Genomic DNA, 25,676 nt, shown 5'->3' on the forward strand with positions numbered 1-25,676 from the left:
ATAATGTTTTCCTGAAGTTCTTGTGTAATTCCACACTCAAATAATTTGTTAAATTTTCCCATAAGAACAAGCATAAAAGTAAAGGGCATAGTTTCAGAGGGCCTGGATCTACAGTTATTGTGGTTAATGTTCATCTTAGTACTATTTTTAATTTTCTCAGCATCACCTCCCATTACTGTACCGGATGCCTTCTTCTAAACAAACCTCCCGGCCTGTCATCGTGGGCTGTTTTGGTCTCCTGCATGGTTTCCTATCACATCTAAGTTCTGTTCCCTGTTTATTAATCCAGAAGCAATTTTTTAGTCTTCGTGTTAGTACCAAGGTATCATGCTTGGGCGAAATTGCCTTGAAATATAAAAAAGGCTTTTGATTATACTAAAATCACAGGCCAAAGTTCCAATGCCTGTGAACAGTGTGGTTCCCACAATCCTGATGAAAAACTGCAGACTTGTCTGCTTACCAGCGGAAGTGGCGCCACCATGTGGCAATAGGGACAGTGCAGTTTTTACCATTTGTCCCGTCAGCTTTGAAATGATTCTTGACCTAAAAACTACTTACTTAATCAACAAAAGCAAAAAAAAAAAATTTAACTTGAAGATATTTGACATATTTCAAATTTTCTTATAAAGTAAGGTTTTATAATATTTTTATTTCATATTACTTATTTGCCCATTTCAAATCCATGTAAATGCGAACTTGCTGAAAATTACTAGCATATGGCAGAGAACGCAAAGAAAACAAAACATTTCCCAGGCAATGCTTAGAGCTGCTGATTATTTAAAAATTCTGGAAGGAAAATAAATTCAAAGTCATGTTTATTATGACAGTAAACAGGTGGATTTATGAAAATAAAAACATAATGTTTAAGGTTCATCATCTCCTTACGCAGCGAAAAAGAAACTCCTGCTAAGGAAGCAAACAGAACACGCAAATTTAGCTCCTTGCTTCAAGAGACTTCATTAAAGTGATCACAAAGGGACGTTTTTTGTTTTCAAGTTTGTTGGGACAATAACGAAGCAAACTGGCCGGCACATCAGCGGACAAGAGATGGCTCCACGTTTGTGGATAACAGGAAGTGGATGGAGGTCTGATCCTGGAGGAATCAGGGCTGAGCAGCCTCGAGCTGGGGTGAGAGGGGGGGATGGGGCTTTCGCCCAACAAGATCCTGCAGACCTGGGAGAGGCTCTGAAACACCAGGAACGTTGGAGGGAGCAGAACTGGGGCTGAAAATAAAAAATAGGTGTGAGTGAAGCTGACTCCTCCACCCCATCCCACCCCTCTCCTGATGCCGATCAACTAGACAAAAGCAAAATCAAAACCCAAAACCAAACCTCCCATGTATGCTGGAAAAAACAACAACAACAATAGAAGGTTGAAGGTAAGCTTTACAAAAATCTAAGAAAATAGAATTAAAGACAGATTTAAAATATGAAAGCATATTAGAGGCTTAGAGAATCAATTGATGAAGTCTCACACCTGATTAACAGGAGATCCAGGCATGGAACAAAAAAGTGGAAGAAAGAAAGTTATCAAAGAAGTCATAGAAGAATATTTCCCAAAGCGAAAGGAGGTGAATCTCCAGATTGAAAGGGCCCAGTAGGTGCCTGATACAATAACTAAAAATATCTCACACAGTCCTGTGGGTTGGCTGGGCTCAGCTAGCCCGTCTTCATGTTGGGGGAAGGCTCTTGTGTGGCTGCAGTTAGACAACAGGTAGAACGAGAGTCATCCGAAGGCTCAGCGGGGCTGGGTGTTCAAAATGCTCACTCCCATGGCTGGCAGGTCACAAAGGCTTTGGCTGGGAGCACGTCAGTGGCCTACATATGGCTTCTTCACGTGTTTCGAGCTTCCTTACAGCATGGCAGATGGATTCCAAGAGTGAATGTTCCAATAGACAGGAAGTAGAAGCTGCCAGTCTCTTAAGGCCTGAATCCAGAAACAGGCACCGTGTCACTTCTGCTATATTTTATTGGTCAGAGAGTCACAGAGCCCAGATTAAAGAAGAGACACAGATCTCCTACTTCACTGGGAGGAATATCAAAGAATTCCTGGCCATCCTCAAGTCACCACCAATCCTGAATGCTTCTAGAAATAAAACAAAATAGGTCCCTTACAAAGTAATAAGAATCAGAACCAAACTCGTTTTCCAGCATTTTCTCCCTTGTGTACCATACTCCAGCTGCATGTGCCAGACTCACTTTATCCTTGAAGTCTTTGCTTTGCCATTGGCTCTGACTAGAATACGATGTCCCTGCATCTCTGCGTGACTCATTAGTTCTCACAATTCAAGTCTCATCTCAAATGTCACCTTCTCCAAGAAGGCATCCCTGCCCATCATATCTAAAATAACATTCCCAGTGAGCATTTATACCCTTAGCCTTATTTAAATTCTTCATAGCACTTACCATTACCAAGTCTTTTTTCTTGTTTTTTTTTTTTTGTATGCGGGCCTTTCACTGTTGTGGCCTCTCCCATTGCGGAGCACAGGCTCCGGACGCGCAGGCTCAGCCGCCATGGCTCACGGGCACGGCCGCTCCGCGGCATGTGGGATCCTCCCGGACCGGGGCACGAACCCGTGTTCCCTGCATTGGCAGGCGGATTCTCAACCACTGCGCCACCAGGGAAGTCCCTCTTGTTTTTGTTTTTATTTTCCATCTCCTCCCTGAGAGTAGGGTCTTTGTCTTATTCAACATTGTATCTCCAATGCCTAGAGCAGCACCTGGAACGTTTGTTGAGTGGATATTGAATCAGAATCCATCTCAAGCAGACAACGGAGCAATGTCTTTAAATTCCTGATGAAAAAAACTATTTTCAGCTCAAAATTCTATGTTCAGCCAAATCATCCTTCCATTTGGTTGAATCATCTTCAACCAAATGGAAGGAGAGAATAGAGACAATTTTCAGACTCAGAAAAATTTCCCCATTGCAACTCTTCTAAGAAAGTGTCTCCACAAAATCACGGCATAAACTAAGAAAGGTTTTGGTTTTGTTTGTTTTGTTTTGTTGGCTGCACTGCATGACTTGTGGGATCTTAGTTTCCCCACCAGGGATTGAACGCAGGCCCATAGCAGTGAAAGGGCCAAGTCCTAACCACTGGATGGCCAGGGAATTCCCAAGAAAGGTTTTAAACATGGAATCCAGAAAGCAAGGGGTTTAACAGAGGAAAGCAGAAAAGGGAAGCCTCATGGTGACAACTGTACAGCAAGACTGGAGCTGCAGCTCATCCAAATTGAAGTGGGCAAATGGAGGGTGCTGGGGCTGTAAATCTCCAGAATAAAAGGGGGAATTTCAGTAGAAGAGTTGACTGAATGAAGAAGGTGGAAAAAATTGACCATATATTTCTTCAGATGGTGCAATGAAAGCAATCAGAAACTGTAGGAGAAAGCAAAAGTGTAAGAAAAAAATGTAACCAGTAATTGTATTGATCACTAGCGCCATATTAAAAAATATTCACAGAAATCCAATAGAACATTGCTCATTGATTTTCAGATTTGGAAATCGATCTATAGACAAAGCACAGATGGTTCACTTACCAATTGCACTGCCACCCTCTACCAGAGACAGTCTGTGTGCCACCCGCCACCAGTGATGGTGTCCTCGGGGTCAGGCAGGCAGGCGGTCCAGCTCCCAAATTCCACTTCTGCTTCTGGGTATTTATTCAAAGAAAAAAACCCACTAAGTTGAAAAGATGTGTGCGCCCTTATGTTCATTGCAGCTTTATTTACAGTAGCCAAGATATGAAAACAATCTAAGTATCCATCAATGGATGAATGAATTTTAAAAATCGTAGTACATATGTACAATGGAATATTATTCAGTTATAAAAAAGAACGAAATCACGTCACTTGTGACAGCATGGATAGACCTCAAGGGTATTAAGTGAAACAAGTGAGAGAGAGGAAAACAAATACCGTACGATCTCTCTTATATGAGGAATCTAATACACATATATATGTATTTTCAAGCTAATAGATACAGAGAACAGATAGGTGGTTACCAGAGGCATGGTGTGGAGGAGTGGGAGAAATGGGTGTTGTTTTTTTAGTTTCATTAAATCAAATTATTTATTTATTTATCTTAAGATTTAATTTTACTTATTTTTGGCTACATTGGCTCTCCGTTGCCGTGCATCGGCTTTCTCTAGTTGCAGCGAGTGGGGGCTACTCTTCACTGCAGTGTGCAGGTTTCTCATTGCGGTGGCTTCTCTTGTTGCAGAGCACAGGCTCTAGGAGCACGGGCTTCAGTAGTTGTGGCTCACAGGCTCAGTGGTTGTGGCTCGCGGGCTCTAGAACGCAGGCTCAGTAGCTGTGGTGCACGGGCTTAGTTGCTCCGCGGCATGTGGGATCTTCCCGGATCAGGGATCGAACCCGTGTCCCCTGCATTGGCAGGAGGATTCTTATCCACTTCGCCACCAGGGAAGTCCTAAATGAAACTTTTTAAAAAAGAAAAAAAAAATCTCTACAAATTTCAACAAAAATTCCAAAATAAAAAGTGTATTTTCTACCAAAATTCAGTGAAACTAGATGCTAATTTCAAATGATGACAAAAGCAAACAAACAAAAAAGCCAATTTAAAAAATTTTATAACACCCCCTAGGACTCTTAGCCAAAAAAAAGAAGGAAAAATATAAATTAAAATTGATGCCTATTTTGAAAAAACTGAAATAAAAGTACTACCTCTCAAATTTAAGTTGTCTAGAAGAAAACTGACACTGAATGAATTTACTTTAAAACAAGGAAGAAAAACAAAATGAGGAAGACTAAACATAAACTAAATAAATGTGCTCACGATATTATAAAAGAAGAGCAAAATTAACCTTCAGAAATTAGAAAGTAGGAGTCACTGAAGCTAAAAGCAGAAATTAACTAAATTTTAAACTAAATAATAAATTTTAAAATAAATATTTTAATCTAAATTTAAAATAAATAGAAATTAAACAAATTTTTAAATAAATAAATTTTAAAACAAATGATGGTAATTAAAATTTAATTACAAACAATATTTACAAAGAATAAAATAGAAAAAGTCAGACTTCAAAAATTTAGATTAAAAAAAGGATAACACGTGTTCCTAACGTGATTCATTTTTTGCCTCTTTTCTACTTTGCAGAATTTCTTTTCTTTGTTGCCTTTGATCCATTTTCATGACGCTTCCCTGGATATTTGAAAGGTGTGCGTTTTCCTGCATGCAAAGTTCTGTATATCAAATCAAGTTGCAAACTGTCCATTTGCATACAGGGTGGTCAATAAATAATAATAAAGAAGAACAAAAACTGCTCTATTTTGAAACCCTTTATAATATGCCTTAGACCAACTTTCCTAAGCTAGGTTCCAACCAGTATTAAGCACAAATTATCCACTCCTATTACAGCCTCTTAATCACCTCACATGTTTATTTTTCCTCCTTGCCTGTTTTCGTTCGTATTTCAAAACTAACAATAACAAAAATACTTAAGCTAAATATATATGTATTTCTCAGTTTGTGCTAAGAACTTTATATAGGATAATACTGACGGATATAATTTTTATAACAACTCTCTGATGCAAGATTTTTGTCTCCATTTTAGAGGTAAGGGCACTAAGTCTTAACACAGTTAAGTAATGTGCCTGAATTAGTAAGAAATGAGCTCAAGACTGTTTTACCGTAGAGCCTGGTTAACCGTTATGCCTATAGCCTTGTCCAAGAGAGGATATCTCTCCTCCGATGCTTGATAGCTTTACCCAGAAGGAAAGGAAAGAATGTGCTGTTCTTCCATGGTCAGAAAAGCAAATCAGCTAAAGAAGTGTGTGTGTGGTTAAAATTGGAGATCCAGCATATCAACCTAAATAAGTGTTCCCAAAGCGTACGAGAATGTAATGAAAATTTCATCCTCTTTGCAATATTTTCAATATTAATTTCAACCACTGATTTCAATGTTCAGAGCTTTGCTAATATGCATTACTCTTCATATCTTAAAATACATTTAGTGTCATGTTTGGTATGTGTTGTGTAAATGTTGGTTTTTTTTTTTTTTTTTTTGTGGTACGCGGGCCTCTCACTGTCGTGGCCTCTCCCGTTGCGGAGCACAGGCTCCGGACGCGCAGGCTCAGCGGCCATGGCTCACGGGCCCAGCTGCTCCGCGGCATGTGGGATCCTCCCGGACCGGGGCACGAACCCGCGTCCCCTGCATCGGCAGGCGGACCCTCAACCACTGCGCCACCAGGGAAGCCCCTAAATGTTGGTTTTTAAAAGGGTTCTGTGTATAAAAATAAAAGGACAGCAGACTAAAAAGAAGTTGATATATACCATGTTTCTGATTTGGGTGAGATGAATATAATGAGAATTCCTGTTCATGAGGAAATAACTATTTAGGTAAACGTTTGTGCTCTTTTACACAATTAAGACCAGTATTAATATATAAACCAAATACGTTTTCTGTGCCAAGGAAACTTTTGAAAATTGTCTCAGTTATGCTTTGAGACTGTGGATGTTTAAATGTTAGCAAATATTATTCATGAAAATTGATTAGTAATAAAAATAATAGTAATTTTTAGCATTATTAACATCCTTATTATGAGGCAAAATAGCATAGCTAAAGTTGAGTTTTAAAAAAGAAAAAAAGAATAGTGATGAGTATATTGAGAGGAGGAGGAGGGCATAAATGAAACATTAACAGTTGACCATACAGCTGGGACTTCCCTGGCGGTCCAGTGGTTAGGACTCCGAGCTTCTACTGCAGGGGCACAGGTTCGATCTCTGGTCAGGGAACTAAGATCCCACAAGCAGTTGGCTGTCTTCCCGAGAGGTGATGTTGCCAGAACTATTATAAACTTTGTTTCCTACCTGAGAATGTACATGTTTTCCCATTTGATTTGCAAAAAAGCTGGTAACCAGCTAGCTACAGCCTGGAGGAGAGTCCATGCCATTAGGGGACCCATTGTCTGAGTTCCTGCCCCACCTTTGACTCTTTTCCTGCATTGCCCCTCTCTGCCTGGTGTTCATCAAGTCCTGGTTACCAGATAGTGCCCCCATTTGCTTACACCTCATCTTGCAGTTCCTCATTGTCATGCCATGGTCTTTGGGAGGGTGATCCAGAGGCTTCATCTCCAGGAGGACAGGATGGAGTCCACACAGCTCTTCTCACCACACTGTTCTCCACTTCATTGTCCTGAAATCCTCTTTGTTCCTGATTATCATGTGTGACCATCTGTGCTAGACACGCTTTCCTGTTTCAGGCACAGTTCCTACTTTCTGAACCCACCTGGTGGCACAGCTTAGGAGTCTCTATTTTTTGGTACTAGAATCTAGACCAAATTGGCTTCAGTAGGAAAGAAATGCATCATTTGGACTGTTTTGTCTACACATAACAGGACACCCGATGAAAAGTGGTGTAAGCAGTGAGGACATTTATGACTTCCCAGAACAAGACGTCCAGAGGAAGGGCAGTTGCAGCACTGGTTCAGCAGCTTGGTTATGTCAACAAGGACTTGGACTCTTGTTGCCTTGTGATGTTAATTTGTCCTCACATGTCACAAGATGGCTGCCACATTTTGAGGAACACATGTGGACATGATACTTTTGGCTAAATAGGAACATTTCCTCTTGGTGTTTATTTTCATTGTGGCGAAGACATTTTTGAGAAGACCTTCCATAGGTTTCTCCTTAGTCCCATTGGTCAATATTGGGCCACATTCCATCACAGGTACCAAGGGAGTTCGGAGGAAAGGTGAATATCTGGCTTTTTTTTTTTTTTTTTTGGCTTCTATGGTGGAAAATGAGCTCCGACAGTAAAGAAGAAGAGATGGGGAAACAGAAACAGAAAATGTTTCCCAGTCTCCCTTACAGTTAGGTCGGGCCATGTGACCAGACCTGACCAATAGACTGCAAGCGACAGTGCCATGTGCCATTGCTGGTTGAGGCAATTAAGCCAATGCTTTTACTTCAAGACTTCTAGTTTCATAAGAAGAATTATACCTATTTGGTGAAGGCACTATAGTGGGGTTTCTATTAATTTTAGCTGAATAGACTCTGATACACCCTTTACCCACCAACCTGGTCATTGTCCATTTGTCCTCACCCCTACCTCACATCCATCCTGATCTTCCTTGGCCATGTTCTGCCCAGAGACTGATCTATGGACTACATCCCATAGGTTCTCTTGCCCTGTGGCTTCATGTTGGCATCAGCCAATGTGAGGTAAGCACAGGGGAGATGTTGAGAGAGAGAGAGAGACCAGGGTATTTCAACCCCCACTTCCTCTTTGCTTAGCACTTTCTCTTTTCCTGGCATAGCTGCATCCCTCTAGGACCAGAGCTCCTGTCTGATGGACCCTTCTTCGTGGCTTTAGCCTTCATGGGGCTCTGGTAACACTGCTTCTTCCTCTGACCTGTCAGGCCCAGAAGTGGTAATGACTAGCCAGTGGCCATAGATGTATGGGTTTATTTCTGACTTTTAATTCTATTCCGTTGATCTTTATGTCCGTCCTTATGACAGTATCACAGTCTTAACTACTATAGCTTTGTAATAAGTTTTGGAATTAAGTGTGAGTCCTTCTAACTTTGTCTTCCTTTTTCAAGGTTATTTTGGCTATTCTGGGTCCCTTGCATTTCCACATGAATTTTAGGATCAGTTTCATATCTGTCTCCTGGTGAGACCCTGGAAGGCAAAAAGACAAGTCTCTCAGCTGTCTTTGTGACCTGCTTGGTTTGCTGGGTGTCTGGCCTATTAATACACATCAAAAGCTTGTTGAATTCAATGAAATGTTCCAGGGATTTTTGTCTGGAGTGTGGAACAAATTTCCACCTGGAAGAATGCTAAGTATTTGTTTCTGTTCCAACGCACTGAGCTGCAAGTAGCAACTACAAAACAATTAATGGTGGCCTAAACCACAGGATATCTGTGGCTTACTTATCAAGGAGTCTGGAGGTAGGCAGACTCCAAGTCACTCAGCAATTCAGCCATGTCCATCCTTCCTCTCCATTGTCCCCAGTATCCTGGTCTTTTCTCATGCTTGTCATGTCCTCAGTAGTAGACGGTTGTCATCGTGCAGGTTCCATTTCTTCCTGCCAGAATCACAAAGAAGAGTGAGGATGGGGGTAAAGGCTTTCTTTTCCGGAGGCTTTGTGTGTCATCCAAATGGGAAGCTCCCTCTCATGTCACTGTCCAGAACTGGATCGAGTCCTATCCCTAGCCCAGTCATTGGGGAAGGGGGATGAGATTACCATGATTCATTTAGACCAACCATGCTTCAGCCAATGAAGCAGGTGCCAGAGCGTACCTTTCCTGAAATCCAGATGAGGCAGGAGTGCGGTGACATCGATGTGTTGGGCAGCAATGAATAGTGCTTTACTCAAGCTGACTATACCTGATTCACAAAAGGGTATTTTTGTAGACTCGTGTAGTAACTCAACTTATAATGTTGTTCCTTTGAGAAAATGTGTTCTCAACACCAAAGAGAAAGCTTGACAAACATTGCAATACATGGAATGAAATTCCAAAATACATGGAATGAAATTCATCCATTTATCTTTAAAACTATAGGAATATAATTTCATCGTTCTTAGACCCATTTGAAGGTATTTTAGAATCTTTTAGTTTGAGGACCAATTATGAACATAAACTGTCAAGGTGTAGATATTTAGAAGCGACGGTTAACAGAGTTTACTATGAGAAAACCAAAAAAACTTGTAAATTTTTAGTTTGTTCATTAGTTCTTCTGTCCTCAAAAAGAGTGGGATTGCCGGCTGTTTATAAACCCCATTTGGTCCCCCCCAAGGACGGCTCAAGAAACTAAGTTCACAGATAGTGGCAGAATCGCATCTCTTATCTCCAAGTCCACCGTTCATCCTGCTTAACTGCAGGAGCCTCGATCAACAAACATGGGCTGCGTGCCCATGACCTGGAAATTTCTGTCTGGCGCTTGGAATGAATTTTCACCTGGAAGAATGCTAAGAATTTGTTTCAAGGCTGTGGCTGTCTCCCGGAGAGCCACGGAGACCCTTTCCCAGTCGGCTGGGGCCTGCACGCGGGACCAGACAACCAAGTTCCCAAGCACCTTCCAGTGTGGAGTAAGTGGGATCTCAGTATATCAAACATCAGGGGCGTGAAAGGTCAGGGGCCTGCGCTGCGCCTGGTGCCGGCCCGGCGGCGCTCTAACCACTGCGCCCCCGATCTCGGCCCCGCCGTCGGCCTCCCGCCACAGGCGTCGCTGTGCTCTCGCGCCGGCCCGGTTGCCGCGTTCCGCAGGGAGCAAGCGCTCGCGCAGAGCAGGGGTTTCAGTTTCTGGCGCGAACTTCCGCCGTTGCGAAGTTGCAGGGCCGCTTGGCGCGATGTCTGGGGACGGCAGCGGCCGCCGGTCCGAGGGCCGGGGCCGGGGCCGCGACCCGCACCGGGATCGTACCTGCTCCCGCTCCCGTTCGCGGTCCCCGCTGTCGCCCGTGTCCCGCCGCGGCGCCGCGCCCGAGCGCAGGGAGGCCCCGGAGCGCCCGAGCCTGGAGGAGACGGAGCCGTCGGATTCCGGGGACGAGATGATGGACCCGGCGAGCTTGGAGGCGGAGACCGACCATGGCCTGTGCCGCCAGATCCGCCATCAGTACCGGGCGCTCATCAACTCGGTCCAACGTAAGGCGGGGCGGCGCGGGCGCGGGCGCGGGGCGCGCGGGGCGGCGGCCGGGGCCCGGCTGCGCCTCGATTGGCTTGCGAGGCGCTCGCATATCCGTCGTACGGATAGCGCTGCACGACCTTGGCCGGGGCGCGCAGGTCCCCGAGGAGCAGCACGGCACCGCCGGAGGCCAGGCGCGGTCAGGCGCTCGTGAGAGCGCAGACGGTCGGGAAGGGGGAGAGACGGCACGCGGAGCCCGGGCTCCTCTTGCTTCCAGCGGTTCCCAGCGAGTGGTCGCCTGCCCGCGGCAGCGTCGCGCGTGAACTGTCAGAAATGCAAATTTCCGGACCGCACTCCGGACCTATCCAGTCTGAAACTCTGGGTGGCCCAGGGGATCCTGTGGCTTGCAGAGTTTGAGAACCACTGTTAGGAGCGCTCCTCAGAGGCTGCAGAAGGAGTGGAGCCTTTGGGTGAAGTTTAGGGGGGGCCAAGTGGGTCCCCTTTTAAAGTTCATTCTGCTAAAGGGGTACAGTCATCTTTCTCTTGCCTGGTAGTTTTGGTTAAAGAGATAAAGCTGTTGGAAGTAATTCCACCGGGGAGCAGGGGGCGGGGCTTGGCTGTGTTGCTGCAGCTGGTTACTTTGTCAGCCATTTGATAGCGAATGATGAGCACGCTTCCCAAAGCTTGTATTTTGTTTTAAATAGAAAACCGGGAGGATATATTGAATGCCAGCGACAAGTTAACAGAGGTCCTTGAAGAGGCCAACACCCTGTTTAATGGAGGTAATTCATTATTTTATGTGTGGAAGCTTTGTGTTATCATATGTTTTAGGATAATTTTCATTAGTTTTACATAAGAACCGAATTATTGACATCAGACAACTCCCACATTTATAATAGTGCTTTACTAGTTTTGGAACCTTTTTCACTGTAGCACTACTACTACTACTACTACTTTTATTGTGCACTTACCATTCCCTAAGCATATAGTAAGGGCTTTACATGAAATCTGGGGAAGTTGGGGGTAGCAGCCTGTCTAACAAGGCCCCCAGGTGGTTCTGTTGCTTTTTCAAATTTGAGAACTTTCTGTGTATTATCTTTCTACTGTATTGACTGCTTTATCCCCAGAATGCATTGGTTGAATGGATGAATTAAAAGAACTGAGCTGGACTTTGACGTCCTGTTTCTTTCCCTGTCCTCCTCCCGACCTCCCCTCCCGCAGCTCCTTGGTCTTGGTCCACCTGTAACCCAGTAGGGGTAGCCATGTCTACAGGTGGTCCTGTTGGTCTCCAGTGGGGGGAGGGGTGTGAGAAAAAGAGAGAAATCTCAGCACTGAACTCTAGACATTTGCTGCAGAGGGAGGAGGCACTAAAAAATAATCTTGGTTTGAATTAAAAGCAGCAGCAATGTTAGTGGTAAGAGCAGTCTGTCTGTCTGAAGACAGAGGACAGGTCAGAGAGGCCCCTGATGTGGGCACTGGGTCACAGAGCCCTAGGATGAGTCCCCAGACCACTTTTCCCTCCTGAATCCCTTGGGAGCAGAGAGGGAGGGTGCCAGCAGACGCTGGTAAAGAAGTCAGCAGAGCTGGCCGCTGCCTGGACAACACAATTCCTCATGTTCTTTGAAGACCAGAATGTTTGTTTCTGGTCATTCGCTAGTGTGGCTGATGTTTAAATGTCACCCCCTTTCACATTTTCTATCTGTGCGCTTTCAAATCTGTGTCTCTCTTGCTGTGACTGCAGCCTCCTTACCACCCCCCATCTTGGTCTACCAGTTCATCTAATTTCCGCAAACCTTCTCGAAGCCAGTCTTTCCTTTTCACCCTGTGAAATCCCTCCTGCACCCTCTAGGCTTTTCTTCTGTCCCAAGCCTGGACCCCCCCCCCCCCCAGGCTGGCTTCTCAAGGTTACTCTTGACCCCTTCGCCCCCTTATTATTATTATTCACTCAGCTTAAGAGTTGTCGATCAACAGATCGTTTCCCCCTCAGCCATTTCCACTGTGCTGGCTGGGTCACCTCTTTAAGGCAAAATTATTTACAACTGACCTAGGAGGTGGTCAGCCAACACAGAATTCTATATCCCCCGTAGACGTGGATTTGATGTTCTCAGTTTTAACTCTTTAGAGGCTTGGATCCATCCATGAGAGATCTGCACTTTGCTCAGTGTGCGCTGTGACAGTGATATTGGGGGTCTAGAACAGCCCAGGAACCCGCCCCTCTAGCTTCTGCCTCGTTCTCTCACATTGTCACTTTCGCAGTAATTCTCCTAAAATAAAACTGAGGAGAGGGACTTCCCTGGTGGCAGAGTGGTTAAGAATCTGCCTGCCAGTGCAGGCAACACGGGTTCGAGCCCAGGTCCGGGAAGATCCCACATGCCACAGAGCAGCTAAGCCCGTGTGCCACAACTACTGAAGCCTGTGCACCTAGAGCCCGCGCTCCGCAACAAGAGAAGCCACTGCGATGAGAAGCCCGCGCACCACAACGAAGAGTAGCCCCCGCTTGCCGCAACTAGAGAAAGCCCACGCTCAGCAGCAAAGACCCAATGCAGCCAATAAATAAATAAATATATTTTAAAATTGTGATAATGCTTAAAAAAAAAAAAAACTGAAGAAAATGATGTATAAATACAAAGCCTGGAGTCAGTAAGTTCACCAGCCTGAGGAATGTTCGGGGAAATAGTCATTCAAACGAAATGGCCTTGGGGAGTGAGCCAGGCAAAGGTATTTGTGTATTTGAACTTCACTGTATTTGTCTCTTCTTGGGTGTCTTTTCGGTTCGCCTTTGCCGGTGTTCCTGGAGCGCTTTTACACGCTGCCCGTTCCCTTCGGAGTCTGATTAAACCCATTCCTCTCAGCCCCGCTGTTTCCCCCAATGGACCCTTCCCTCACCTCCCCAAACTTCCTCCTTGGTTTCCCTGCCCCGTTCCCTTCTTGTGTCCTGTTTAAATCTTTTCCTGCCTATAGCTTATCTTAAATCCCATGCCCTCCGTCAGACCTCTTGGTATCATCCATCCTCAGCGGTCACGGCCCTGCTGCCTGTAGACTGTTCATTTGGTGGTGCTCGTGCTGCCAGGCAGAGGCTGCATCTCCCGTTGCCGGCCCCGCACCTAGTTTCAGCTGAGGCTCCTTGACCACTTACCCGTTGCTGGTTGGCAAACCACCACGCCCAGCACAGTGCCTTAGGCGTAGCAGGCATTCAGTTTGACTTACATCTTCACCGTGGTGTTCACAGTGGCTGAGATGGTTTGCTGGAGTCAAAGGGAAAAGCCGGTGCTGGAGATGATGGAGGTTTCGTTAAGCTGGGGTTGTTACGAGATTGCGGTTCAGTTTGCGGGAGCAGGAAAGGTGCTGAGGGAGTTGGCTTTTAGGAGGACTGGTTAGCTTTGATTTCAGATTTTGGTGAGCTGGGCAGGGGAACCAGTTTTTAGACGGAGATGAATGATGTTTGAGATATCTTTGGTCCCGTGGGAAGTGCGGAGTAAGTGTAGTTGGAAGTTTTGGGAAAATACCTGTGGATAACGTGTATGTTGTAACGTGTGTGTTTTCCTTCTTTTTTGAACAGTGTCCCGAGCAAGAGAAGCAGTCCTAGACGCCCACTTTCTTGTTTTGGCTTCAGATTTGGGCAAAGAGAAGGCAAAGCAGCTGCGTTCTGATCTGAACTCGTTTGACATGTTAAGATATGTTGAAACTCTAGTAAGTTCAAAGCTACAGAATCTTAATAAAAAATGCTTCATCTGTCAGATATTGTATAATTATCTACTTTGCTTGTATCCACATGCAAATGGTTTTCACTTCATTTTTCCTTTTTGGGGCCTCAGATTCCTCCAAAGAGATCTTACCAAATTAAACAGATGACAGTCGAGCTATGTGTTGGAATCTAGGTTGGCAGTTTAGAGCAGTGTGAAAATCTCCTAGGCGTCTAAGACTCTGGATGCTATGTTTATTTCAAATGGCCATTTTTTTCCTCACTCAGCCGTCACTTCATAAGTCTTCCAGCTTATTCTCAGTGACCCGGGACGTTTGTCCCAGGCTGGGCAAAAGCCCACACTGCAGGTGGCAGACTTTAGCTGGAGATGGCAGGTTCGGTGGAGGGGGCATGTTTTGATTTGTCTTGAGAATATTTCAGAACCATCCGAATATGATTGGGGTTCTGCTTTTGGGTTTTTTTTTTTTGGTTGTTGTTTTGTTCACCTGTCTTTGCCTCTTAATACGTTTGAATGGTTGTTACCTGAAATTTGGAAACTTTTCCTTGATGGATTTACCAAAAAAAAAAGCACAAGGAGACTAACTTTGTACCTTAACTCTGTTGTCTTTTTTTCCTTGGTTCTACTTTGAGCCAACCTGTGTCCTAGCATTTCTGCTAGGACATTGATTTTCTGACCAAATGTTTGTTAAAAGGTTATTAAAATGATTTACTACCATGAGACCTGACCAGATAAATTATTTTGTAAAGGTATGAGGCAGACGAGGTTTTCGTTGTTTTAAAACCTTAGATTTTTGTGTGTTTTTTTTTGCGGGGGGGTGCTCTCCCGTTGCGGAGCACAGGCCCTGGATGCGCAGGCTCAGCGGCCATGGCTCATGGGCCCAGCCGCTCCGCGGCACGTGGGATCTTCCCGGACCGGGGCACGAACCCGTGTCCCCCGCATCGGCAGGCGGACTCTCAACCACTGTGCCATCAGGGAAGCCCTACCCTACTTAAACGTTAAACCTTAAAATTTTCTTTTTTAACAACTTTTAAATTTTGAAGTATCATGCATTTGGGAAAATGCACACTAATGTATAGCTCAGTAAATAAAGTTAACTATGTATTGGGTAATCATTTAAAAAATTACTTTTATGGGCTTCCCTGGTGGCGCAGTGGTTGAGAGTCCGCCTGCCGATGCAGGGGTCACGGGTTCGTGCCCTGGTCCGGGAGGATCCCACATGCCGCGGAGCAACTACGCCCGTGAGCCATGGCCGCTGGGCCTGTGCGTCCGGAGCCTGTGCTCCGCAGCGGGAGGGGCCACAGCAGTGAGAGGCCCGCATACAGCAAAAAATAAAAAAAAAATTAAAAAAAAAAAAAATTACTTTTATTTATCAGGGTGAGCTTTGTACTTTAAATAACATATCAAAATAAATTCCAGAAGTCTTAAAGCAGTCCATATAAAACCTGAAATTAATAGCTGTCTAGTCTCTGGGAAGGGAAGATCTTTTCAAGTATGACACTAAATAAAAAGACTATAAAGAAAAGATTGGTAGATTTGACCAGACAAAAATTGAAATGTGTTCCTCCAAGCGTGCAGTGGTGGGACAGGGTGGCAGGAGAACGGAGTGGAGCTGACCATGCCTCTCTGATCGGGTTCTGGCAGCCTCTCTTTTCCTCGAAGTTTCACTGCCTTTAAAGGGTGAAGCTCTCTGAGGGTTTTTGATTATTGTTTATATATGATACTACCATTTAAATTTGATAACCTCTAGGCATTTCATCATTTTATAGTGTAATAGAAGTGTACTTTCATAAAAGCAAATTTAATATAATACACTTTCAGCAAGGTAGCTTCAGGTAGCAGAGTTACTAGACTTCCGCCAACTCTTCCCAGGAAGGCGGTTTTAAGATGAATGATTCTCTCCCTGATGCTAGGCCCCTGCTCTCTGGAAATGCTGAGATACAAGCTGAATAGAGGTCTCCAGCAGGTTGGCTGAAACATGAAAATTGAAAGCCAGCTAAACTTCCCTGTTCTGTCTCAGAACTTTTGCTTTGGGATGTCATGTCATATTTTTATGCTAATTCAGCTTTGCTAATACTTTAAAAGCGAACTACGGGTGATCAGAAATTCCCGGTGGGCTTATTTCTGGTCTGTCCACCCCTCAGCCTGCAGGGGGCTAGAGCAGGGTTTCTCAGGCTGGGCACATTTTGGGCTGGCTGAGTCTTTGTCGCGGGGGCCTGTTATAGGATACTGAGAGCATCCTGGCTTCTGCCCACAGCCGCCAGTAACGCTGCCCTCTCCGCCTCCCCCCAACCCAGTTGTGACAGCCAAAAATGTCTCCAGACATGAAGCCAAAAGCCCCCTATGGGGGTATGGGGGGGGGCACAGAATCGCTCTGGTGAAATCATTGGTGTGGGTCATCTCGCTTTCTTACCGAAAGGTTCTGGGTACATTGAGGAATATTTTCTGCCACAAAGAAGGTACCTTTGAAAATAGGAATTTATAATAAGAAATTTAGCCAACATGTTAGGACAGCAAAAACTGACTTTGCCTCTGGCCTGTTTAGTGATAGAGATGATTGGGTACGGTGAATGATTGCTTGTGGCTTAACTGGGGTTTTTGTTTCCCTTCATTTTTGTAGCTGACACATATGGGTGTAAATCCGCTAGAAGCTGAAGAACTCATCCGTGATGAAGATAGTTCTGATTTTGAATTCATAGTCTATGACTCCTGGAAAATATCAGGCAAAACAGCAGAAAACACCTTTAATAAAACCCATACATTCCACTTTCTGTAAGATTATTTTAAAAATCCGACAGACCAGCCATTTGTAAACCTTAAATTGTTTTTTATTGTAGGGGCAAAAACTATTTGGTATTGTGGAGGTGACGATCATGGTGACGTTGTTTGGAGACTTTCTGAACTTTGATTTAAAAGCCCATAAAATCTTGATGTGGATGGACCCTCATCCTGCTTAATTGAAGCAGGAAAGGCCGTGGGCTGGCACCTCCTTACCAGGGCACCCTGCTGGCTCCTTTGCTTTCTTTCTTTTATTTTCTTTTTAAATATTTATTTATTTATTTACTTATTTGGCTGTGCCGGGTCTTAGTTGCTCCTTTGCTTTCTGGCGTGGCAGACTTTGGGTCTGTGGCATAATGTCTGGCTTTGTTTTATCATCTTTAAAATCCTTATCAGGTAGGAGGATGATACCTCTTATGAAAGATGTCTTAAAATTCTGCCAGTATATGTAAAGTGCCATTTATTTTATATAATTCCCTGTTAGATGATCTCTGACTTACATTTGGAGACAGCTTGAGTCACTATCACATAAACTGCCTAGTTCATTTTTTGGATACAACTCTAATTTTTGAAAGCTTTTCTTTATACTCAAATGGAATTGGCTTCTGTCTTAATTTCCCAGCTCAGTCCTATGGAGAAGCTAAGAACAGCTCTTACTGGTTCTTCTGTGAGACAGCCTTTAAATACATAGTAGATAACTTTCTAGGGTAAGCACCCAAGTGGTTTCTTCCTTAAGTGGATAGCTCCGGGGCATTTGTCTATTCTGATTACCCTTCTAAACCTTCTGAGATTGGTAGTGATTGTTAGAAGGCTTTGGAGATGCAGATGTGGTCCCTTGGTGGCGTGGGGCCCGGCATCTGTTTTTATTGGTTTTTTTTTGTATGTTTGTTTGTTTTTTGGTACACGGGCCTCTCCACTGTTGTGGCCTCTTCCATTGCGGAGCACAGACGCTCAGGCTCAGCAGCCATGGCTCACGGGCCCAGCCGCTCCACGGCATGTGGGATTTTCCCGGATGGGGGCACGAACCCGTGTGCCCTGCGTCGTGAGGCGGACTCTCAACCACTGCGCCACCAGGGAAGCCCCCGGCATCTGTTTTTAACAAGACTTCCCTTAACTCAAGTGCCCAGAACCTCTGTATATTACAAGCAAAAAGGTCAAGCTTCCTTACTATAGGAAAAGTCCAAGTCTTTTTTGTTGCTGAGTTCTAGGCTCTGTCATAAATCCTAGGATCTAAAGATATCCTTTTGCTGTGTGGCTTAAACTTTATCTCATGATGTAGCTCAACTTGCAGCCGCAATGATTTATGTACAACTTTGCAGCGTTGCACTTGCTGTTTGTTCCCTTGGCCTGCAGTGTCCTTTCCCCATTTTTTTCCATCTGGTAAGGTTTACTTCTCCCACAGGCACCAGCTTGGAAGCCTCCAGTGACTTCTCTAGACAGAGGTATCAGTGTAGGATCAGTTTTCCCAACCCGACCACTCCCATGTCTGGGTAGATCTCTCTGTCCAAATGCTCTCATAGCACTTGAGTAATACTCCCCTACAGCACCACAGGATCTACCATATTATGTGGAAATGGACCTTTGTGCGTGAATATTTATCTGTCCATCTCTACTGTATACTTTGATTTCCTCAAGTAGGGACCACATGGGTCTAAATTCTCTGGGCCTTGGTTTCTGCATGGTACCTCTGTAGGGCTTTTTTGGAAGGTGGAGGGAATCCAAAAGGGAAAGGAATCCCTTGGCCTCTGCCTGACCTGTCACCTCCTAAGACAGGTGTGTCTGGATTCCCAGTCTGTGGGCCTCTGCCCTGGCACCCCCAGACCAAAAGGCTTTTAACCCCAGTGGAGCTGTTCATTCCCTTCCCCTGATCTCTGAAGTTGGCTTTGTGAAGCACAGCAGGCTAGCTGGGAGGACCACGGGCATATTCACCGGCTCACTGCTCAGAGTAAAATACGAAGGTGTTGAGGAGGTGTCTGTGATTGGGCCGAGCTCCTGAGAATTCTTGGAGACACACAGAGGGAGCGGAAAGGGTGCTACAAACCTGACACAGGAGTCTTGGTCTGATGTCACTCGTACATCACTGATGCCTGGTTGTGAAGACTATGCCGTGGGAACCGCTTTCAGTTAGTGAAATTAGTTTGTTTTAAAAACAAACAAAACAAGACATGAGAGCATATTTTTCATTAGGTTGGGCTCAATACAAGGAGAGTGCCCTGTGCCAAAGCCACGAACTGATCGCTCAAGAAAAGTTCGTGTGATAGAAGAGCGGCAGGCGATGCCTGACGAGGTTTGTTTCTTCACGTGTTGCTTTTTAACACACCTCACTTCAAATAGCCATTAATATGATATACATGTAATTTGGCCGTCTTTTCTAAGCTTTAGGGTCTGGAGTCAGGTTCTGTCACTTAAAAGTAATCATTTAATGTTTGAATCATGTTTGACATGTTTAAGCCTTTAAACGTTTGATCGGCTTGACCACTTGTCTTAGTTTTAACTCATTTCTATAGTTTGGGTTCGTTCTCCCAAACCAGGGTTTCTTAACCTCAGCACTGTCAGCCTTTGGGCTGGATAATTCTTTGTTGTGAGAGGCTGTCCTGTACATTACAGGATGTTTAGCAGCATCCTTGGCCTCTTCCCACTAGATGTGAATAGCATCCTCTCACTCCCCCCCACCCCAAGTATGACAACCAAATGTTAGCAAATGGCCCATCAGTGGGGTGGGGGAGGGGTGGTGCACGGTCACTCCCGGTTGAGAACCACTGTTCTAAAGTGTCCCTTTTGTATTTTGCTGTTTTATGTTCAACCTGAAAATGGTTGATTTGGTAATGCTACTCTTCTATTAGAAAATGAATATGGAAATGTTACTAAAACCAGAAAAATCTTTTTTAACTATTAATTGTAAGATGGGGATAAAAACTTCTAGCAATCCCAGATGAAAGATATATAGAGGAGTTTGGCCACGTAAGAGAGCAGAAAAGGTGAACAGGCAGACAAATAGGTCAGTCTGCTTGATAACGACTTTATATTTTCAGTTAAAAAGAATGGAAGAATCTCATCAAGAAGCAACAGAAAAAGAAGTAGAAAGAATCTTGGGATTGTTGCAAACATATTTTCAAAAAGATCGTAAGTATGATACCAAGCTCAAAAGGGAGCAACTTGTATTTATCAGTTAGGCCTGTGTCACTTTCAGTGAGAAGTTATTTTTATTCAAAAGGCATATATGTAATGTTTGAATCATTTTGAGTCTTTCTTGACATACGTCTTTAATGAGGCTTCTCCTCTCTAGAAATTCCATGAGAACATTGGTGTAGAAAATTCTCATTTTTATTTTTAGAAGATGGGATATTTTTTCTGTTACAAAATAATACATGCCACAGAAGTGAGAAAAATAAAAAGTCCAGTACCTATTCTACCTGTTCTCAATCCCTAGAGGTTGCCACCTATAAAATGTGATGTGTATATTTTCAGATTTTCTTATGTTTATGTCATAATAAATATGCAACTAAGTAGGGATTTTTCTTGTCGGTTTTTTGCTTTTTTCAAAGCTAATCGTAATATACGCATTATTCTGCAACATGACTTCTCCATGTGGACATTTTCCCGTATCAATACATAAGATCCCACTTCTTCTTTTCAGTGATTCCCACTGGGTGGCTGTATCATAAATACATTTAACAAATCCTCTATTAGCGGGCGAGATCTTCATAACATTTTACTCTTGTGTAAACTACTGCAGTGAAAAATCTCAGCACATAACTTTCTGCACTTGTGCTGTATCATAAATACATTTAACAAATCCTCTATTAGCGGGCGAGATCTTCATAACATTTTACTCTTGTGTAAACTACTGCAGTGAAAAATCTCAGCACATAACTTTCTGCACTTGTGCTAACATTTCTGTAGGACAGCTTACAGATTTTTAACAGGTACACAAGATTGCCTTCCAGCGGCGTTGTACTGATTCCCATCCTACAACAGGATGAATGCCCATTTCCTTTCTCTGGCTAACACTAGAGAGTATTGGTCTTAATTGATAAGCAAAAACAACAACTTTTCCTGTACTGAAGAATTTTTTTCCTCTTTTGTCTGTAGCTGATACTCCGATGTCCTTCTTTGACTTTGTGGTTGATCCACATTCTTTTGCCCGAACAGTGGAAAACATCTTTCATGTTTCTTTTATTATAAGGGTAAGATTTAAGATTATTTCTCTAATTGTTTTTATATGCTTTCAAAAGGGTAAGTAATAACAGGTATAGATGGGAGCTGGCAAAGGAATTTGTACTAACCAATAAGTGTTTTAGACCCATTGTAGCAAAACATTGACTAGTCATAGGCAGAAGAAACTAGCTAAAAACTTATGTGCTTGCTTTTATATTTTAGAAATGTTTTAGAGAAAGAATTGGCAAAATTTGAATATGGAATTTATAGATTAGATAACTATGATATAAATGTTAAATTTCCCAAACTTGGTAGTTGTCATGTTATGTACGAGAATATTCTTGTTTTCAAGAAACATACACTGAAGTCTTAGGGAAAAGGAACAGATTGTCTATCACTCTCATAAAAATTAATATATATAGAGAGAAAGCAATAATGTAAATATGGCAAAAGTCAAACAATTGGTGACTCTGGGTAAAGGATATCTGTGAGGTCTTTACAGTAGTCTTGTAACTCTTAAGTTTGAAGTAATTTCAAAATAGATGGTTTAGGGAAAAAAAAAAAAAAGTAATCAGAAATGTACTTTGAGAATTTGCTCTAGGCTGTCTTTAGTCATCTGTCAGGTTGCATTCCTGCACTTGTAAGATTAGTTCGATTTTCATCTTACGCAAAAATCTTGTATTGACCAAAGTATTTTTCCAGAAATGATAACAAAGGCATATTTTGTCAACGGTAAATGGTAGAATTATGCATAATAAAATGTGGATATTCAGGAATTCCCTGGCGGTCCAACAGTTAGGACTCCACGCTCTCACTGCTGAGGGCCCAGGTTCAGTCCCTGGTGGGGGAACTAAGATCCCACGAGCCGAGTGGCACAGACAAAAAATAATAATAAAAATTAAAAGTGGAATATTCAAAAAGTATGAAACAGTCAGAGTCAAGATGGTTACCGTTTTATTTAAGGGCTCCTCAGGGTGCGGTTGTAAAGAGCTGATTAGAACATGAGGGATACCCTGTGTCAAGAAAGATGTTAGAGAAGGCTTGTCCATATAAACTCCTCATTATTGTTACGGTGCACTTTGATTGTCTAAGATTTAGGATTTGCTAATTGAGTAATTTTTTCATCCAATGGTTATAGGTTTTGAATCTAAATTTTAGTCTTCTCCTAAAATCACATTTGTGTTTTAGGATGGGTTTGCAAGAATAAGACTTGACCAAGACCGACTGCCAATAATAGGTAAATGATTCTATGTTCAGAAAAATTAATTTTAGAGAAAGTGTACTTGTTACTAGAGTTTGTGAAATGTATTTTATTAAATGTAAACTAGTTTTTATTTTAGGTAACAAACTTACAACGCTGTGTCTTCTTCACCTAACTGAAAATGCTGAAAACTTAATCATAGTTTAAAACCTATGGATTCATCTGTGTCATTGATTGAACGTCTATTGTTGTGAAGATAAACAAGAAATGATATAATTTCCCTTAAATTTTAATTTAGAAAGTTTGTAATTGCAGTTATTTTTGTAGTTTCCTTCTTTCTATTTTAACCCTAATGCCAGCAGCTCCTCCTTTCCCTGAGAGAATCTTTAATTCTTGGTTGAATGATTCACACTCTCCATTACTCTTTGCCTTCTAAGGTCTCCTGTAGAGAATGAAGTTCTTTCATTGCACTTACATCTTCCTTTAAAAGTTCTTAATTTCATGTTGGACCCACTAGGCCTTAGCTCTGTGGTTGGTTCATAGATATGCAGAGTTTTTCAAATGATTGGAATGTGTTATTCTACCACATTTTTTTTCTGAATGGAAGCAAACGGGACTACTTGCTATTGTAATAATACAGCACAGTAATGCATGAAATCCTAATAAATATGTAATATTCTAAGTATCTTGTCGATACAGGTTTCATTCCTATTATTCGTTGGTTTCTGTTCAGATTACCTCTTCTGACTTGATAACTTTTGAAAACTTTGTCTTTCAAACAGAGCCTGTTAATAATAATGAAGAAAGTGGAGGAATTGACCAAAACACTCAAATTAGGAATCAGGGAGTTATAGCTTTGAGTTACCGTGACTGGGAGGTAATGCTCTGCATGTTGCCTTGGGCAGTTCGTCTCCAAGAATTCCTTTGCTGTAAACCCAGTGCCCAAATGTTCTTTGTTCTCTGCCAGGAGATTGTGAAGACCTTTGAGATCTCAGAGCCTATGATTACTTCAAGTCAAACCCGGCAGAGGCTAAGTGCTTGACACCAGCTGAAGGTAACATCTCCTATGGGAAGCTGCACGTATTTATTAAAGTTTTTTTTCGCCTTTTCACATTCTGGTGAAATTTGGATTTTGCTGCCCTCTACTGCCCCATTTTTAGAACTGTAACTGTTGAAAAAAGCAGAACAGGACCTAGTGGTTGCAAGTTCCCTTCTTTGGATTGATTACTTTTTGGTGTTGTTAAGACTTGCCGTTGGAAGAGACAGAGCAGGGATTGTTCTTGGTTTGGCTTTTTTTTACGCCCAGACCAATGGATAAATTAGATATACGTGGAATATTGAAGCCTCCCATCAGTTTTGTTCATTGTCCCATTAGGTTCTCTTACTTTATAGATACAAAGTAGAAAAGGAGGATTAAGACGGAATTGCCTTGGAATGATGTTGGTAATGGGCATTTCTGAAATTTGAGTTATGCTTATGAAGTAATTCTTCCTCTTTATGGAGAGCATTGCTGGGAGGAAATCTTAGTAATGATCTGGCATTCGGTACCGCACACAGCGGTGGATGGGAATCAGAGACTGGATTCTGTTGGCTCTGCCCCTTTACAGTGCTGGGCAAGTCAGTCTCACTCAGCTTTGTTTTCCTTCTCTATAAATGTATCTATAAAATGGGGGGATTCTGAATTAGATAATTGCTAAGACTTTTTTTTCTAGCTCAAATTTTCTATGATTTGGAGAATTAAAATTAGCTTTTTAGTACTTAATGTAAACTTTTTTTAAAGGAAAAATAGCTTTATTTTTAAAAGAAATCAAACATCTACTGAAAGTATACATGAAACAGCATCTTTCACTTAAGCCCTAAGCTTGATTATGTATGCTCTTTATTATATTCCAATGAGATTTTGGAATTCAATTTCAAAGACAATAACATTTATTAGTAGATATTGAAGAAGGCTACTGACTTTGAGGAAAAAAATTCAGTAACTGTTTACCTACCCTAAGATACTCATCCCCACAATATATTGGGGATTATTTGAGCATTTAAAAATTTAACAAAATATTTATCTTTTCATTGCATTCATCAATACGTTAAATTCTCTGCTACAATCCAAGTAAAATGATGGTGACCAGTGTTTTCTGATACTGTCCATGATGGACAGAGTAAAATCACAGCATAAAGAGTAGCCAAGAATTTATACTGTAAACGTTACCTGGGTCCGAACATCTTGCAACAATTAATGTAAACTCTTAACATGTGCTTCAATTAATTGAGCTTCTTTTGTTCCCAGATAATTGAAGGAAAGAGGAGAATTCATGTAAGATATATAATGTGTGTTTATTTGGGCCCTCCTCACCGAGGAGGGGGCTGGTTGTTAGATTTCATGCATGAATCTTAAATGAACCTTTATCATGTATAAACTGTTAACCAGCTATTTTCCCCCTTTTTTTAGGACTCCAGTGGATAGTGAAGTCCAAAAGGAAAGCAGCATGTTGTATTGTACATACTGTATGATTAAACATTTTTAAAGACAGAATGTTTTTAGTAAAGTGTAGCTTTTGATAGTTAATGGGTCGTCTTTGATTAAAGGAGGTTCACTGCCATATTCACAAATAATTGTAGTTACTCTTTATTTTCTGTTCTTGGGGTGAGTTTCTCCTTTCTCCAGTGCTGTCCCATGAGAAGTTTTTGTTAGGTTGTTAATGGCCTAAAGATCACTGTGGTTCTTTGTGCATCTTTTTAGCTGTAAAGTTAGCTAGTCAAGTCAACAAATACTAGGTGGCACCATATGAAATTGTTGGGTTTTGTAAAGTAAAATACAGTCAAATATCAGCAATTTTATATGATTCAGCGTGTGATTTAACATGAGAAGCTACTCAGTCCTCTTTCAAGCCAAGCCAGACCACTTGGGATCCATCTTACCGGCAGTCCTCTCTTTGTACTTGAGGGCTGCTGATTGCCGCAGAGAAAACCCGTACAACAGGGTGGAGTGAGGCTGCTCCCATGGGTGCTGGGCCTTCAAGTCTGTGCTTGATGTCCTCTGAGTCCTAGTTGCTTCCTTTTCCCTTTCCCACACTTCTATATCCATCCTTTCTCACTCTTTCCCTCTGGTGTCAGGGGTGGAGGTGTCTCTCTTCTGTGGAGGCTCTGGACCTCTGCATCCTCGGGGCTCTGCTGTCAGTCATTCCTTCGCTGTATCTAGCACTTTCTTCAAAAACGTACTGTGACCCTCCTCAAGTTACTGTCCCGTCTCCTTTTAAAA

General features: G+C 42.7%; 1 protein-coding gene and 1 long non-coding RNA gene across 5 annotated transcripts; one reads left to right on the forward strand and one right to left on the reverse strand.

The window, feature by feature from the left end:
* Positions 1-799: 799 nt before the first annotated feature.
* On the reverse strand, positions 800-10,593 carry LOC136793494 (uncharacterized). Of its 3 annotated transcripts, XR_010838799.1 has the most exons (6): positions 10,379-10,593; positions 7,020-9,041; positions 4,109-4,432; positions 3,534-3,646; positions 1,632-2,085; positions 800-1,223 (listed from the first exon to the last, which is right to left on the reverse strand). It is a non-coding gene; the product is annotated as an uncharacterized lncRNA (long non-coding RNA). The 3 variants fall into 3 exon arrangements; XR_010838798.1 differs by lacking the exon at positions 4,109-4,432; XR_010838800.1 differs by lacking the exons at positions 4,109-4,432; positions 7,020-9,041.
* Positions 10,202-25,030, forward strand: NSMCE4A (NSE4 homolog A, SMC5-SMC6 complex component). Of its 2 annotated transcripts, XM_067024508.1 has the most exons (12): positions 10,202-10,599; positions 11,284-11,361; positions 14,139-14,269; positions 16,901-17,052; positions 19,246-19,345; positions 20,091-20,181; positions 21,151-21,245; positions 22,405-22,453; positions 23,200-23,294; positions 23,385-23,471; positions 24,705-24,731; positions 24,867-25,030. In XM_067024508.1, the coding sequence occupies exons 1-10, from the start codon at positions 10,308-10,310 to the stop codon at positions 23,457-23,459; spliced, it is 1,158 nt and encodes a 385-aa protein (XP_066880609.1). In that variant the 5' UTR covers positions 10,202-10,307; the 3' UTR covers positions 23,460-23,471; positions 24,705-24,731; positions 24,867-25,030. The 2 variants fall into 2 exon arrangements, with proteins under 2 accessions (XP_066880609.1, XP_058909018.1); XM_059053035.2 differs by lacking the exon at positions 24,705-24,731 and having other exon boundaries at positions 10,227-10,599.
* Positions 25,031-25,676: the final 646 nt, after the last annotated feature.

Source organism: Kogia breviceps, chromosome 2 (assembly GCF_026419965.1).
Source record: "Kogia breviceps isolate mKogBre1 chromosome 2, mKogBre1 haplotype 1, whole genome shotgun sequence".
NCBI classification, from domain to species: domain Eukaryota; kingdom Metazoa; phylum Chordata; class Mammalia; order Artiodactyla; family Physeteridae; genus Kogia; species Kogia breviceps.

What these genes read in the sequence shown, in the direction of transcription:
- NSMCE4A (XM_067024508.1), top strand. Translation starts at nt 10,308, where the DNA reads ATGTCTGGGGACGGCAGCGGCCGCCGGTCCGAGGGCCGGGGCCGGGGC. An exon ending in TAAGATATGTTGAAACTCTA is followed by an intron (nt 14,270 to 16,900) that starts GTAAGTTCAAAG and finishes TCATTTTTGTAG; the next exon opens with CTGACACATATGGGTGTAAA. An exon ending in ACCCATACATTCCACTTTCT is followed by an intron (nt 17,053 to 19,245) that starts GTAAGATTATTT and finishes ATTTTTCATTAG; the next exon opens with GTTGGGCTCAATACAAGGAG.